Here is a 16,185-nt window from a genome sequence, read left to right as displayed (position 1 = left end):
TGTGTGTAGGGTTGTTCATAGTGCTCCCTTATGATCCTTCTGATGTCTTCAGGGTCTGCAGTGATATCCCATTTCATTACTGAGATTGGTAATTTGTGTTTTCTCTCTTTTTTTTTCTTTGTCAGGCTTGTCAATTTTATTGTCCTTTTGAAAGAACCAGCCCTTCATTTCATTGATTTTTCTCTATTTTTCTAATTTTCTATTTTGCGGTTTTGTTGTTTTCTGCTCTTTATTATTTCCTCTACTTGCTTTGAGTTTATTTTAACTCTTTTTTTCTAGGCTTTTGAAGTAGGAATTTGGATTATTAACTTGAGACTTTTTCTTCTTTCTAATTATGACCTACAGATTTTGATATTTTGTATTTTAATTTTTATTCAGTTCTCTGTATTTTAAAATTTCCATTGAGAAGTGTATTTAGTTTTCGAGTGATTTTCCTGTTATCCTTCTGTCATCTTTTAGTTATTGATTTCTAGTTTGATTGTATTATGATCAGAGAAAGTATTCTTTATAATTTCAGTTCTTTTTAAAGTGTTGACGTTTGCTTTATGGCCCGGGATACAGTCTATCGTGGTGTATATATTGTGGGCACCTAAAAGAATGTGTGGTCTGCTGTGATGAGTGGATTGTTCTCTAAATATCAAGTAGATCCTGTGGTTGATGGTGGTGTTGAATTCTTTTATATCTTTGCTGATTTTCTATCTATCAGTTGTTGACATGGGGATGTTGAAGTCTCCAACTATAGTTGTGGATTTGTGTCTTTCTCATTTCATTTCTTTACATTTTTCTTCACATATTTACAGCTCTGTTATTTGGTACATACACATTGAGGGTTGTTATATCTTCTTGGTAGTTTGACCATGTTATCATTAGATATTATCCCTCTTTGTCCCTTGCAATTTTCTTTTAAATTATCTGTTATTAATATAGCCACTCTTGCTTTCCTTTTGTATTGTTTGCATGGTATATCATTTTCCATCCCTTTGCTTTCCACCTCCCTGTTTTGTTGTATTTGAAGTGACTTTCTTGTAGACAAGCATAAGGGTAGGCCATGTTTTTTAATGCACTCTGCCAACTCTCTGTCTTATAAATGATGTAGGTAGACCATTTACATTTCATGTAATTATTGATATGTTTAGGTCTGCCACTTTAGTTGTTTCCTCTATTTTATTTTTCCTGCCTTCCTCTGGGTAGTTGAATGTTCTTTAGAGTTCCATTTTGACTTACCTAGTGTTTTTGAGTGTATATATTTGCACAGTTATTGGAGTGGTTGCATTACATTCTATTTTGTATACATAACTTACATAATATACATATCACAGTCTATTGGTGTTATCATTCTACCAGTTCAAGTCAAGTATATAAACCTTACTTTCCTTCATGTCCCTTTACCTTGCCGCATTTATAATTGTCTTAAATAGATTCTCTACATACATTTCCAACCACCTCTGTGTTACTTTTTCTTCACCCTTCATGTAATTTTGAAAATTCAAGGAGAGAGACTGCCTATTGTATTTGTCCATATTTTTACTTACCCTTTGCATATCTTCCTTTCTGATATTCTAAGGTTCCTTCTTTTTATCATTTCCTTTCTGTTTAGAGGATTCATTTAGCCATTCTCTTGGGGTGGGTCTACTGGCCACAAATTCTCTTGGTTTTCTTTTGTCTGAGAATCTCTTGATTTTCCCTTAATTCTTGTAGGATATTATCTCTGGGTATAGGACTCTGGGTTGACATTTCTTTTCTTGGGACTCTTGACAAATATTGTGACACTTTCTTCTGGCCTCTTTGGATTATGATGAAAATCCACTATCATTAGAATTGTTTTTCCCCTATAGATTAGGTGTTATTTTTCTCTCTGATTTCGAGGTTTTTTTCTTGTCTTTACTTTTCAGACGTTTGACTATGATGTGTCTTGGTATGAGTTTCTTTGGATTTATCTTGTTTGGTGTTTGCTCAGCTTCTTGAATCTGTAGGTTTATGTCTTTTGCCAAATGTGGGAAGTTTTCAGTCATTATTTCTCAGAGTGCATTTTGTCCTCTCTTTCTTCTTTCCTTCCTGACTCTGATGACATGCAAATGTTAGGTCTTTTGTTATAGTCCCACATGTCCTTGAAGCTCTGTTCATTTGTTTTTTTCCATCTATTTTCTCTGTGTTGTTCAGATTGGGTAATTTCTTCTGTTCTATCTTCTAGTTCACTCATTTTTCTCTGTCCTCTCTGTTCTGCTGTTGAACTCAACCTTTGAGTTTTTTATTTTGGTTAATGTATCTTTCAATTGTAAAATTTCTGTTTGGTACTTTATATCTTCTATTTCTTTGCTGAGAGTTTCTATTTTTGCATGTTTCAAACACTCAGAATTACTCATTCAGTTTTATGATGACTACTTTAAAATATTTGTCAGATAATTCTAACATCTCTGTCATCTTAGTGTTGACATTTATTGATTCTCTTTTTTTGTTTAGTTTAAGATCTTCCTGGTTCTTGGTATGATGAGTTACTTTTCATTGAAATGTGGACGTTTTTTGAATTATAAGATTCTGGATCTTATTTAAACCTTCTCTTTTTTTTGAGGAAGATTAGCCTGGAGCTAACTGCTGCTAATCCTCCTCTTTTTGCTGAGGAAGAGTGGCCCTGAGCTAACATCCATGCCCGTCTTCCTCTACTTTATATGTGGGACGCCTACTACAGCATGGCATGCCAAGCGGTGCCATGTCTGCACCCAGGATCTGAACTGCCGAACCCCAGGCTGCTGAAGTGGAATGTGTGCACTTAATTGCTGCGCGACCAGGCCGTCCCCTAAACCTTCTCTTTTATATTTCTTTCTCTGACACCACTTAGGGTTTTGATGGATTGGGGGTGGGGGCACTTTATTACTGCTAGATGAGAATAGAAGCCCAAGTTCTCTACTCAGACTCTGTTGACACCCAAGGGAGAGGTGGAGGTAAGAGTTCTGACTCTCCATAAGGTCTCCACTCACACTGTGGTGGGGATGTCTTGTTACCACTGAGCAATCATAAAACTAACTCTCCACTAGCCCTCTTCTGACACCAACCCAAGAAGAGGGGGAAAAGCACTTCATTCATTACTGCCTTCTCTGACACCTCCCTTGAGGGGTGTTGTGGTGCCTTGTCAAGCCTCACAAGGATAGAATTCTAGGCTACCCATTGGCCATTGTTGGCATGGGTGGGAGTAGGGCCACAGATTTTTCTGTGGTGTTTAGCTGGAGTAGAGCAGTTACTCTCTAAAAATTTTATTTCCTAGTCATTTGGCTGGAGAGAGCAGGGATTTTTTTCATACCCAATGGTGTTTCCAAGTTGCCAGTTTCTTCAGCTCCAATCTGGGTGATATGAGGGAAAATGAAAACCCTGGGAACTCATTACCATGTCATCCCTCAGGTTGCAAGGTCCCTAGGTGGTTTTTCTTTCTTCTCTCTACCCTTCAGAGTTGTCTTATGTCTTTTTTATATATAGTACCGTTGTTTTAAATTATAGTTAAAGGGATAAATAGGGAAAAATACATCTATTCCATTTTTCCAAATGAAAGTCTGAGATTCATATTTTTAAAAATTTCAGGAGACAACTATTTCCCTGGCATGACTATTAATAGTTAAAATGTTGGTCAGAAGTTTTTCTAGAGGAAAAGATACTTTTTTACAAATCCTATTTTCAAGATAGGATTTGGGTAAGCCATTCAAAAGATTATAGATATATTCCAATATTTATAAGTATGTCATGTGGAAATGAAACCCTCTTAGCCTCATCAATATAATCTGCCTAATTACACCATACCTTTTACATCGGTCACCATAAGAAGGAAGCCTAGGACTCCTTGGTCATACTTCATCTACCAGATTGTCATTCACAGTGTCAGTGCATCTCTTAATCTGACTTCATTTCCATCTATCCCCAACTCCCCAGACTTCCAAAATACTCTTTGGAACTCATGCTCCTCCTCTGAACTTTACTCTTCTTTTTCCTACCTGAAAACTGCCTTTCTACCTAAATAAAACCCTGGTCAAAGGCTCCCAACTATGGTAAAAGCTAGGACTGAAGATGGCTTTTCTGGAATTGGTACTGGAAGGTCCAGGCCCCACCCTTAGTAGCGAGAGTAGTTAGAGACATGGAGCCTTGGTTATCCGGTGAGCCTCCAGGAAGACAGTGAAACAACTTGGGTAGACACTGGTCTGGCAAGGGAGATAAAGGTGGGACTGTAGAGAATGGAATTGAGAAAACGTTTTTATAGTCACTTATAGAAAAGGGAATATGGATTATATAAGGTAAAAAAAATCTGTGAAGTTCATGGGATTTGCAGTTCAGGGGTACTTGGGCCCTGTGGACAACTTCAGTTTTCTACCAGAGAAGACTGTGTAACAATTGTTAGAAACCAGGACATGTTGATTTGAGAGCTATTATTCTCAACTATGGCTCTACTTTAGAATCCCTTATGGAATTTTTTTAAAATCAAGTTTATTCAGGTGGAATTTTAAATGAATAATTTGAATTTCAGCAAAAGTATGCATTTATGTAACCACCTGCACAGTAAATTCATAGAACATTTTCACCAGCCCCAAAAGTTCTCTTGAACTCCTTTCCCAGTCATCCTCCCACCCCAGGCAAATAATCGGATCTGCTTTCTGTTATCATAAATTAGATTTGCCTTTTCTAGAATTTTATGTAAATGGAATTCTACAGTATGTCCTGTTTTGTGTCTGGCACTTGATTCACTCAGTATAACGTTTGAGAGTCATCCTTATTGTATCAGCAGTTTACTCCTTTTTATTGCTGAGTAGTATTCTGTGGTGTGGATATATCACAATTTGTTTACCCAGTCACCTGCTGTGGACATTTGAGCTGTGTCCGGTTGAGTGGAGTGTTCTATAAATGTCAGACCAACTTAATTGGTGGTGCTGCTCATGTCTTCTACTTCCTTTCTGATTTTCTTCCTATTTGTTTCATCAGTTACTGAGAAAGCAGCATTGAAGTGTCTGTTTTTTAATTTTTATTTCATTTTATTTTATTTTTGAAGAAGATTAGCCCTGAGCTAACATCTGCTGCCAATCTTTTTCTTTTTGCTGAGGAATATTGGCGCTGAGCTAACATGCATGCCCATCTTCCTCTATTTTATATGTGAGATGCCTGCCACAGCAGAGAACCCTGGCTGCCAAAGTGGAACATGCGAACTTAACCACTGCACCACAAGGCTGGCCCTGAAATGTCTAACTCTAATTTTGGACTTCCCCCCACCACACACACCTTTGAGTTATGTCAGTTTGTTTCGTGTGTTTTGTATATCGATTTTTGGCTATACACAGATGGAATTCTTATGTCCTTTTGCTGAATCAAGCCCTTTAACGTTATGAACTTTATCTCTGGTGGTAATCTTTTTTTCTGATATTATTATAGACAGTACAGCTTTTTCATGATCAGTTTTATATGGTGTATCTTTTTCTGTCCTTTTAACCTACATCTTTATATCTAAAATGTGTTTCTTTTAGATGGCATGTTGCTCTTGCTTTTTGTCCATGGTGACAATCTTTACCTTTTTTTATTTTTATTTTTTGTTGAGGAAAATTGTCCCTGAGCTAACATCTGTGCCGCTCTTCCTCTGTTTTGTATGTGGGACACCATCACAGCATGGCTTGTTGAGCAATGTGTAGGTCCGTGCCTGGGATCCGAACCCGCAAACCCCAGGCCACCAAAGCAGAGCACACAAACTTAACCACTACACCACCAGGCTGGCCCCAATCTTTACCTTTTAATTGGAGTGATTACTGTTCACATTAAATTCAGTTATCAGTATGGTTGGTTTAAAAATCTACCATTTCATGGTTTGTTTTCTCTTTGTCCCTTCAGATCTTTGGTCCTTTTCCCCCTCCTCTTTCTTTTCTTTCTTTTGGAATAGCTGAGTACTTTTTTTTTTTTGGCTGAGGAAGGTTAGCCCTGAGCTAACATCTGTGCCAGTCTTCCTCTATTTTATATGTGGGCTGCTGCCACAGCATGACTGAGATGGTGTAGATCTGTGCCTGGGATCTGAACCCATGAAACTGGGCCACCGAAGCAGAATGCACTGAACTTAACCACTACACCTTGGAGCCGGCCCCGTGAAACAGCTGAGTACTTTTTAACATTCCATTTTATTTTCACTCTTTGCTTATTTTCTACGTATTTCTTATTGTTTTGCTTTTTATTAAGTGGTTGCTCTAGAGTGTGCAGTGTGCATATCTAACTTACTACAGTTTACCTTCAAGTAATATGCCACTTCACTTAAGATGTAAGAGCCTTGTGGCAGTATGTTTTCATTCCTCCCCATTCTTTGTGTCATTTATTTTAACTCTACATATGTATTAAATCCCAAAGTACGTTTTTATTACTTTTATTTTAAATAGTTAATTATCTTTTAGTGAAACTTAAAAATGATTTGTTAAAGATCTTTTATGTTTCCCAACATATTTACCATTCCTGGTACTACTTATTGCTGTATGTAGATCAGGGTTGCCCTTTAGTATCACTTTCCTTCTACTTGAAGAACTTCCTTTAACATTACTTTTAGTGAAGGACTGTTGGCAACAGATTTTCTCAGCTTTTGTTTGTCTTTAAAAGTCTTTATTTTTATTTTAGTTTTGAAAGATAATTTTGCTAGATATATATAACTTTAGATTGACGGGCTTTTAAGCACATTAACAGTGTTATTCCATTGTCTTTGATTTACCTCATTTCTGTTGAGAAGTCTATAATACTTTATCTTTGTTCTTCTGTTAAAAAAATCTGGGGCCGGCCCGGTGGTGCAGCAGTTAAGTTCACACGTTACGCTTCTCTGCGGCCCAGGGTTTGCTGGTTCGGATCTCAGGTACGGACATGGCACTGCTTGGCAGGCCATGCTGTGGTAGGCGTCCCATGTATAAAGTAGAGGAAGATGGGCACGATGTTACCTCAGGGCCAGGCTTCCTCAGCAAAAAAGAGAAGGACTGGCAGTAGTTAGCTCAGGTCTAATCTTCACCCAAAAAAAAGAAAATTAAGATTTTTTAATTAGTCACTTTTAGAAATTTGATCATGATGTTCCTTGGTGTGATGTTCCCTGTGTTGGCCCTACTTGGGGTCTTTTTCCCTTCTTGGGGTGTTTTTGAACTACTTAGATATGTGAGTTCATTATAGTTATCATCAAATTTGGAAAATTTTCAGCCATTCTTCCTTCAAGTCATTTCTGTCCCATTCATACTCCCCCCTGCTCCATCTGGGACTCCAGTTGCTTATATTAGACCACATGATATTGACCTGTAGGTCACTGAGGCTTTACTGTTTTATTTTTGAATCTTTTTGTTTTCTATATGCTTTAGTTTGGAAAATTCTTATTGTTAGGTCTTCAGGTGCCTCTTCTTCTGTAGCATCTAAACTGCTAATAATTCCCATCTAGTGAACTTAGCATTTTGGATATATGGTAAGCTTTTCATCTTTCAAAGTTTTATCCAGTTCTTTTGAAAGTCTTTTATTTCTCATCTCTTTTATGTTTATACTTTTCTTTATATCCCTAAGCATATATGTAATAGTTCTTTTAAAGTCTTTGCCTGCTAATCCAGTCATCTCTTTGACTTCCTGATTGTTTCTGTTGACTAATTTTTATCCTGATTTTAGTTATGATTTTTCTATTTCTTTATATGTCTACTAATTTTTTATTGGATAGTGGACATTGTGCAGTTTTATGTTGTTCTTTGCTAGATGTTATCTTTTAAATAGTGTTGTGGCAAGCAGTTGTTTATGAATTAGTTTGATTATTTATAGCAGGGATCAGCAAACACTTTCTTAAAGGGCCAGATAGTAAATATTTTAGGATTGTGAGTAATGTGGTCTCTGTTGTAACTCCTCAACTCTGCTCTTATAGCTGGAAAGCAACCATAGACAATAAATAAACACGTGGGTGTTGCTATGTTCTTATAAAGCTTTATTTATAAAAACAGTTGAGGGGCCAGCCCCATGGCCGAGTGGTTAAGTTCGCGCGCTCCACTTCAGCAGCCCAGGGTTTCGTTGATTCGGATCCTGGCTGTGGACATGGCACCATTCATTAGGCCATGCTGAGGCAGCGTCCCACATGCCACAACTAGAAGGACCCACAACTAGAATATACAACTATGTACTGGGGGGCTTTGTATAGAAAAAGCAGGGGAAAAAAAAGATTGGCAATAGTTGTTAGCTCAGGTGCCAATCTTTAAAAAAAAAAAGTTGATTTGCCCATAGGTGGTAGTTTGCTGACCCCTGCTTTAGAGGCTTATTTTTAAGTTTTTAGAGTAGCTTTATTCTAGGGCAAGTTTATTCCTTTTGGGGTGTTTCTTGATTGCCCTTGTGTTTGGCAAGGATTCTCTTCTCTTACTGGTTGAAACTCAGATGTCTTTTAGTCCTGTATGAGCTTTGGAAACTGTTGAGTTTACAGTGCTCCAGTCCTCCTTTGCCCAGTTTCATAGAGCTTTACTCGGTACATGCACAGCTCAATAGTCAACAAAGAGTCAAGCAGACCCCTAAGCTGAGTTATAGAGGTCTTCTGGAGCAACTCCCTCCTTCAAGGTACTCCACCTCTCAAATTCCAATTTTTGTCTTCTCACCTCAGCAAGATAACTTTGATCTGTTCCAGATCCTCCTCCTTACTCTGTAGTCCAAAAAGTATCTCCAGACTCCCCACCTGACCCCCCACAAAAGCCAGAGTGCTCATAGGACTCACCACATTTATTTTCCTTCTCTCAGGGATTATAGTCCTGTACTGCCTGTTGTCCAGTATTTGAAAACTGTTTTATATATTTTGTCCAGTTTGATAGCTCCTTCCCAGTTTTGCCATCATGGCTAGAAGCGCCTATGGTGGTTTTAAAAGAAATATCCGAGTTCCATTTCAGACTAGATTCTCGAAGGGTGCTGCCTGGGCTTCTGTGTATATTTTAAAAGCCCCTCAGGATTCTGACACACAGTCAGGTTTGAGAGTCATGGCTCTAGAGGTTTAGGAGTCAAGCAGAGATGATTTGAGCTCATCAGGTACTGGGACCTAGTATATCTTATGTACAGAGGTGCTGACAATTGGGACTTTGATCAGACAGAAAGCAGGGAAGATCAGTTGGGAAGGAAGGAGGCTATGTACAAAAAAATCTCATTAAAAGGAAAGTAGGAGATGAATTTCCCCTATTTTTGAGTTTTGAAGCTAAAGCTTATCCTCTTGTCTTCCAGACACCGGGTAAAAATAGTGGCCAGATTCATCCATTCTTTCCTATTCTATTCCCTACTGTGGTAGACTTTACTGTTACTTACATCCTTTAGACGGATTAGTAGAAATGAGGAGGATGGAGTTGTGTATAATAATCCATTTCTGTGGTCTTAGGACAAAGTCCCTGGCCCAAGCTTTCCCCCCCTTCACATCCTCCCCAAACTAATGGAGTTTGGGAAAGAATAGGGTGACCTCTTTCTGCCTCTGATCCGTTTCTTCCCCACCCTGTCCCCTCTCACCCCCATTCTCTCTGAACCCCACCCCAGAGTTCTTTGTTAGATAAAGCATGTTACAGTAATATTTTTTATTTACATTGTCTGTAGCCATCCACGGGCATTTGGAGAAACTAAAATTGATGCTCTTTCAGAAGTGATTTATCCAAACAGACTAAACAGGGAAGGATGAATGTGTCTCCTGGGAGATATGAGCTTATAATGCTAAGGGACCACCACAATAATAAAATTTATTTGAAGTCTTATTTTGGCTTAAAAGTTAATGCAAATTGTACTTTTTATTCTTTCATGTATCAGTATTTGTTTAATATGCGTGTCTTAGAGCCAACCCCGGTGACCTCTAGTGGTTAAAGTCCGGTGCTTTCACCGCTTCGGTGACCCGGGTTCATTTCCCAGGCAGGGAGCCACACCACCTGTCTGCCAGTTGCCATGCTGTGACAGCAGTTCACATAGAAGAACTAGAAGGACTTACAACTAGGATACACAGCCATGCACTGGGGCTTTGGGGAGGAGGAACAAAAGAAAAACAGGAATATTGGCAACAGATGTTAGCTCAGGGTGAATCTTGCCCTGCAAAAAAAAAAAAAGTGTTTTAACTTACTACTTAGTAGAATTGACATTCCAGAAAAATGTACCGCCTTTAACCTGTGACTTCATGTACCTCTTGATATGCCCCTGGGTTTCTAACTTTCCTGCTTGGTGAAGCGCAACAGTAGAAGCAGTCTATTTAAAAAATAATTTTTAGTTTCTAAATTTTAAGTACACTGTAGGTGATATAGGACTTGGAGGCACACCCACCAGATACTTGATACGTTTTATTTTTTTGCATATTCTTTTTTTTTTTCCTAAGATTTTATTTTTCCTTTTTCCCTCCAAAGCTCCCGGGTACATAGTAGTGTATTTTTGGTTGTGGGTCCTTCTAGTTGTGGCATGTGGGACGCAGCCTCAGCACGGCCTGATGAGCGGTGCCATGTCCATGCCCAGGATCCGAACCAGTGAAACCCTGGTCCGCTGAAGCACAGCGCGCAAACTCAACCACGCGGCCACGGGGCCGGCCCCACTTGATGCATATTTACATGAATGTTTCTTTGAAGGGAAAGTGTGTTTCAGATTCTAGTCAACCATCTGATAGTTGACCCTTTTTTTAACCTTTAGAATATGGCCAGGTTAGTTGCTAGTGAAACAGAATCCTGCCGTTCCTTTTCTCTTCTGGTATAGTGGATTCCTAGCTGGCCTAGTTAAAACACTGTTGTCAAGGATAGTTGCAATCCTCTGAGTAAGCACTTGGTTATTTAGGACTTGCCAATTTTTTTTTTTTAAGCCCAGAAATATTCTTTATTCCTTGCATTTCTATAGAGTGAGTTTTCATGAATACAGATGTACTGGTGCCCAGTCATCAAGTGTAACATAAAGCAGTGGTTTAACTTATACTTGGTTTTCACTGAAAACATTGATTTTTCTTTGCCATTTGCAGTACCTTCTCCAGGCAAATTCCGCTCCCCTGCAGCACCGTCTCCTTTGGCTCTCCGGCAACCAGTAAAAGCATTTAGTAACCATGGCTCTGGTTCTCCTGGTAGCCAAGAAACAACACAGCTCACACACGCCACCTCCTCACCTGGACCTCCCATGGTTCAGAACACAGTCCCAGCAAATCCTCCCAGCAATATCAACAGCACTACTCTAACCAGACCTGCAGGGACAACCGCGATGAGAAGTGGCTTGCCCAGACCCAGTGCCCCTTCTGCTGGGGGTATACCAGTGCCTCGCAGCAAACTTGCACAGCCTGTTCGCAGGTAAGTGGCAAATGCTCTCTTTCAACATTCTTGAGCATAGGAAAGTGAGTAGACTGCAATTACCCTCATCTCTGCATTTGATAGTGAACATAGCAGGTCCTAATGGGTTCCCACTAGAGTCTTAGTACAATTTGAATAAAACATTACTTAATTGTTTTAAAGAAATCCTCACTTGAAGCATTCAAGTATTATGCCACTTTGATTCAGATTAAATTTGCTCAGATACCTAATATGATTAAGCATCTCAGAAAACTCCTAGAAAATCGTTAAAACCACTCAATTTGGTTGTGATGTTTGTTCATTTTGAATATAATGATATTCAATAAAGATAATAAAAGTATATTAAAACCTAGAATGAGATTTAAGATAACACTTCTAGCTACCAAGTCTAGAGCTACCAATCTACCTGGAATGTAATCCAGGAGGGTGATTTTCAAATCTTGCTACAATTAAGAATCTTCTCTAGAATTTATGTAAGTATATAGAGGCCTAAGTTTTACCCCTAGAGAGTAGATCTGATATGAAGCCCAGAATCTGTTAGTATGCTGGTTTTTGTCCGTTTGTTTGATATTCGGGTGATTCTGAGCCCAGCCAGGTTGGGAACCATGGATCTGTAATCTTTATCTACTTTCAGGAATGTGATTGCCACCATCAGTAAACTTATGGGTCAAATATAATTAAACTTTATTTATCTGCATGAAAATAAATTCTTTCTTCCCATAGGCATTTAAAATTATCTCTACTACTTTTATTCTAAGATAAACATAGTACATTTCTGAATTCAGTAGTAGAGTACAACAGCTTTTTGTTATGCACTATGCTAATTGGCTTATACATACCTTATTTAATTTTTACAATAATATTAAACATGTAGGTACTGTTGTTATTCCTATTTTTCAGAGGAGAATGTTGAAATTTAACGAGGTTATGTAATTTGCCAAAGACTACACAACTAGTAAGACCTTCAGTTCCAAGTATGTCTGACTAAAAAGTCCTTTTTTTTGGAGGAAGATTAGCCCTGTGCTAACATCCGTGTTCATCTTCCTCTATTTTATATGTGGGATGCCTACCACAGCATGGCTTTTGCCAAGCGGTGCCATGTCCGCACCCGGGATCCGAACCGGCAAACCCCAGGCCGCTGAGAAGCGGGAGCGTGCGCACTTAACTGCTGTGCCACCGGGCCAGCCCCTAAAAAGTCCTTTTAGGTGCTGTCCCATTCTGCCTCTCTAGTCATGGTGACACTAAGCCTTTTATCACATTCATCACTCTGCCCCTCAAATAAGTGAAGTTGGTGATCCATGTGGTTGGAAAAGATGAGAGAATTTTTTCCTTTCTTTTACTCCAGTAGCTGTGTTAACAAAAGAGGTGGAGTCAGGTGGTGCCCAGTGAAACTTGACAGTTGTGGAAATGCTGAGTGTTGGAGGGTTGGGTTGTACTAATAGCTGTTTAGAACTTTGATCTCAGTGGTCCCCTGAAACAGGCTTCACTGGATCGTGATGCCACCAGCAAAGTAATTAATATATATGGGAGATAATATGATAATGTTTCCTAAAGCCTTGTAAATCACTTTATAAAATTGCTTTATTTCAGATCCTTGCCTGCTCCTAAAACCTATGGTAGCATGAAAGATGACAGTTGGAAAGATGGCTGTTATTGACCAGCAAAGACAAGAATGCAGAGGTCCACAGCTTCATGGATACCCGATACCCCTTCACCAGGCTAAAAGACAACTTTTATATGCAGACTGTTCAGATAAGACTCTTGGGATTTATAAAATCCCAGCCCTCTCTGTCTTGATTAGCACAAACTGACAGAGATGATCAAGCAGCACTTTAATGACATTTAACATCTGATGTGTTTGGTAATCATACAATCACTCTCTATGGAATCACTTTTAGTTTTGTTTAATGGAAACTAAGTTGATTTTTAAATATTTGACAGAGGCCAATATCTGGGCAAAAAACTAATGGATGCCAAAGAGAAATGCCCATTTGTAAATGAGAGAGTACCTTTGTGCACAATAAAATGGTGAATTCAAGCTATCCAAAACTTCACGTTCAACCTAATTTACTGTATGAATAGTATCAATAAATATTTGTGTTAATGAGAAGTAATATTCTGACTAATTATCTAAAATGTTTCACTAGTACTCCAAGAAACTAGATTGAGATGGAGGTGGGGGAGCGGAAAGAAACCTGGGCTAGAGATTTAAAACATGATACCTAAATTTGGGAGAATTCTATAAATTATTTTTGCAGATTCATTGGAAAAATTGTCATTTTGTTTAATCTTAAGTTTTGGATGTAGCTCACATATCACCACCACCAGATAGTGTTACGCTGTGCATCCATCATGTTGCATTGACACATCGGACTTCTGTGTGTTTGTTTTGATTGCCAAAAGGGCTTGATATCAGTTGTACAATCTTTCTAAACTTTATAGCTCCTGGCTCAGGAAAGATAGCCTTTGCTATTGAAGCCAACTTCTTCACATGCTGTTATCTGTAGCAGAACCTAAGAGATCTTGTTTTTATTGGCAGGTTTCCATGATGGGAAAAAGCAAGTAGTATGTGTCTTTATTCTTGATATAAATAACGCCACCTCAGTGCTTACAACCTGGAACAAAACCATACAGTGAAAGGGGGGGGAAATCTATGCACTTAACTTACGAAATCTCTGGTAATGACAGTTGTATTGTTACTATTAATTGACACAACGGTCTGTTGTATGGTAGGAAAATGTAGTCTGCTGAATCCTACTTAAGTTGATCCACTTTAAACTGAGTAACTGTATAAAACATCCTTTGAAAATACTGTCCCTTTTGACTTAGATTCTGCCTTTCATCAGTTTTGGCATTTTTGGTAACAGATGAAACCTACTACATGTGACTCTAACCTGTTAAATACTTGCTCTCTAATGGCCCTTATGTATATCCTAGAAATCACTTATTTTGGTTTTATTAGACAATTACAAGACTAAAATTTCCTTCTGCAGCAGGCTTCTCATTTTTCATAGTGAAGTCTGTTTTAAAATATTTAATTTGAACAGCTCTAAAATATTCCCAATCAGGTCACCTAAAGGATTTTAGAGATTTGAACATAAGTTCTTTTCCTATCAGTCAAAGACATTCTGTAAGTTGGCAAAGGAAACTGAGAGAGAAATGGGAAGCTTGATATTCAGAATCACATTGAGGTTGATAGGTTGAGAGAATGATAAAACTTTTACAGCCAAGCCCCCTGTTCTGCCATGACTGACACTGTGGTATCTTTATTAGCTTGACCAATAGGGAGTCAGTCAGCACAGCAGCTGGAGACTGATACTGCCAGCGCTAATGTATTTTGGTGTATAATGCAAGGAAGACATTTTATCCTTGAGTTTGAGGGTGAATGGGGGTGGGTCAGGAAAGGATGGCACCAGAATTCCACATGATGATGAACTAAGAAAATGTTGCTTTTCAGAGGAACATAAAGAAAGCATCTGCTTCAGGTAGGGGGGTATCTCATGTAAAAATCTAAGTGAAAGAAAGAATTAGCCACTGTCTCTTTTTAAAACAACACATACACAAAACAAAATAAGTCTCAGTTTTCAGTGCAACGTTGCAAAAAAATGCTGCAATCTAATAATTAAAAAGAATTTCAACTATTATGAAAAACCCATTACATTTTTAAGTTAGGTTTTCAGTTTCAAAAGGAGTATTCAGGTTATTTAACTTTGTTTTTAAATGGCTGCATCAGAAAAAAAAAGTCTATTTTTTTTAATTAAAATATTTCATCACTTGTTAAAAGAATATTTGGATCTGAGTAGGGTAAAGTATTATTTTACCTGCTGTTGTACTACCACAGACTATTGGCTTTTAGTTTCCTAAAGAGAAAAATTGCCTTTTTACTAGAAAGCCTTTGTGTATTGCCAATTTTTCTGTTTGGGAAAATCTAAGGATTCACTGTGGTTAGTTTTACAGAAGAAATGTGGATTTGATAAACTAGTGCCTATGATTTTAACTTATGTTTGATATATAGTAGTAAGGGTTTTATGAATGTTGATTATTTTTTTGTGCCAACAGCCCAGAATTGTCACTTATATGTAAGCAGAAAGCTATGAGCTCTGCTTCCAAAGTTATTTAATTTTCTCAGTGTTTGAATGTTATTTTTTTGTGTGTTAATAAAAGTGTAAAGAATTGGAAAAAATATAAATATTCTTAACTCAAGCATTTGCTGGATCATTTTTCTACAAAACTTGTTTGTATAATATAAACACTCTCTGAAGAGTTGACTCTTTTCAGTTTTCATACCCTGGAAATCACATTTTGTAAAACTAGGGACCATTCATAATAGTCAGATACTTTTTAAAATTATTATCTCAATACATCACTTTTATAAAAAAAGTTTTTTTGGAAAGGAAATTAGATACATATGTGTCCCCAGATGTTTGTGTAACTCTAGAATGATCTAGATGTGTATGTTTAACTTTTTATTGAATGTACAGGCGTCCATTTTTGCCATTACGCATGGTCCTTTTAGATCACATGAAGTTTGATTTACAAACATTTCTATAGCCGAACTTGTATGTGTGGTTGCCTCCTTAATAAACAGCCTGACCATAATGTTTATTATTAAATTTATATTTGTTTTTTAAGTGTTTTATTAATTTCTGGATATAAGATTGCCCCCCACCCTCCAGTTGCCCACAATTGGTTTTAATAAATTTCTCTTGTGATTTTTTTAAACACACGAACCCAAATCATGTTGCCCTTTCAGACTCGATCTTCATGAGGTTGGAATATATCATGTTATATTCTCTCCATCCTGGTTATTTCATATGTGGATTATTTGGAGTAAATTTATAGTTTACTCAAAACTGGTGTGTTCCTGGAACTTTTTCACCTGTTTGAATTGATACCTAGTTAGAAAAAGCTAACATATATAAAA

The 16,185-nt window shown here is 37.8% G+C and overlaps 1 protein-coding gene across 2 annotated transcripts in view; it reads left to right on the top strand.

Annotated features, from left to right (window-relative positions):
* SLAIN2 (SLAIN motif family member 2) overlaps positions 1 to 15,878 on the top strand; it is an 84,674-nt gene extending 68,796 nt beyond the window's left edge. For both annotated transcript variants that reach the window (XM_014857118.3, XM_014857117.3), the window contains 2 exons: positions 10,943 to 11,261; positions 12,852 to 15,878. In XM_014857118.3, the coding sequence (XP_014712604.1) occupies positions 10,943 to 11,261; positions 12,852 to 12,918 (386 nt within the window). In that variant the 3' untranslated portion in view covers positions 12,919 to 15,878. The remainder of the gene's footprint in view (positions 1 to 10,942; positions 11,262 to 12,851) is intronic.
* Positions 15,879 to 16,185: the final 307 nt, after the last annotated feature.

This window comes from Equus asinus, chromosome 3, assembly GCF_041296235.1.
Source record: "Equus asinus isolate D_3611 breed Donkey chromosome 3, EquAss-T2T_v2, whole genome shotgun sequence".
In the NCBI taxonomy this organism is placed as follows: Eukaryota; Metazoa; Chordata; class Mammalia; order Perissodactyla; family Equidae; genus Equus; species Equus asinus.
The sequence above is the reverse complement of the archived record's forward strand: the minus strand, read 5'-3'. Positions and strand labels throughout refer to the sequence as shown.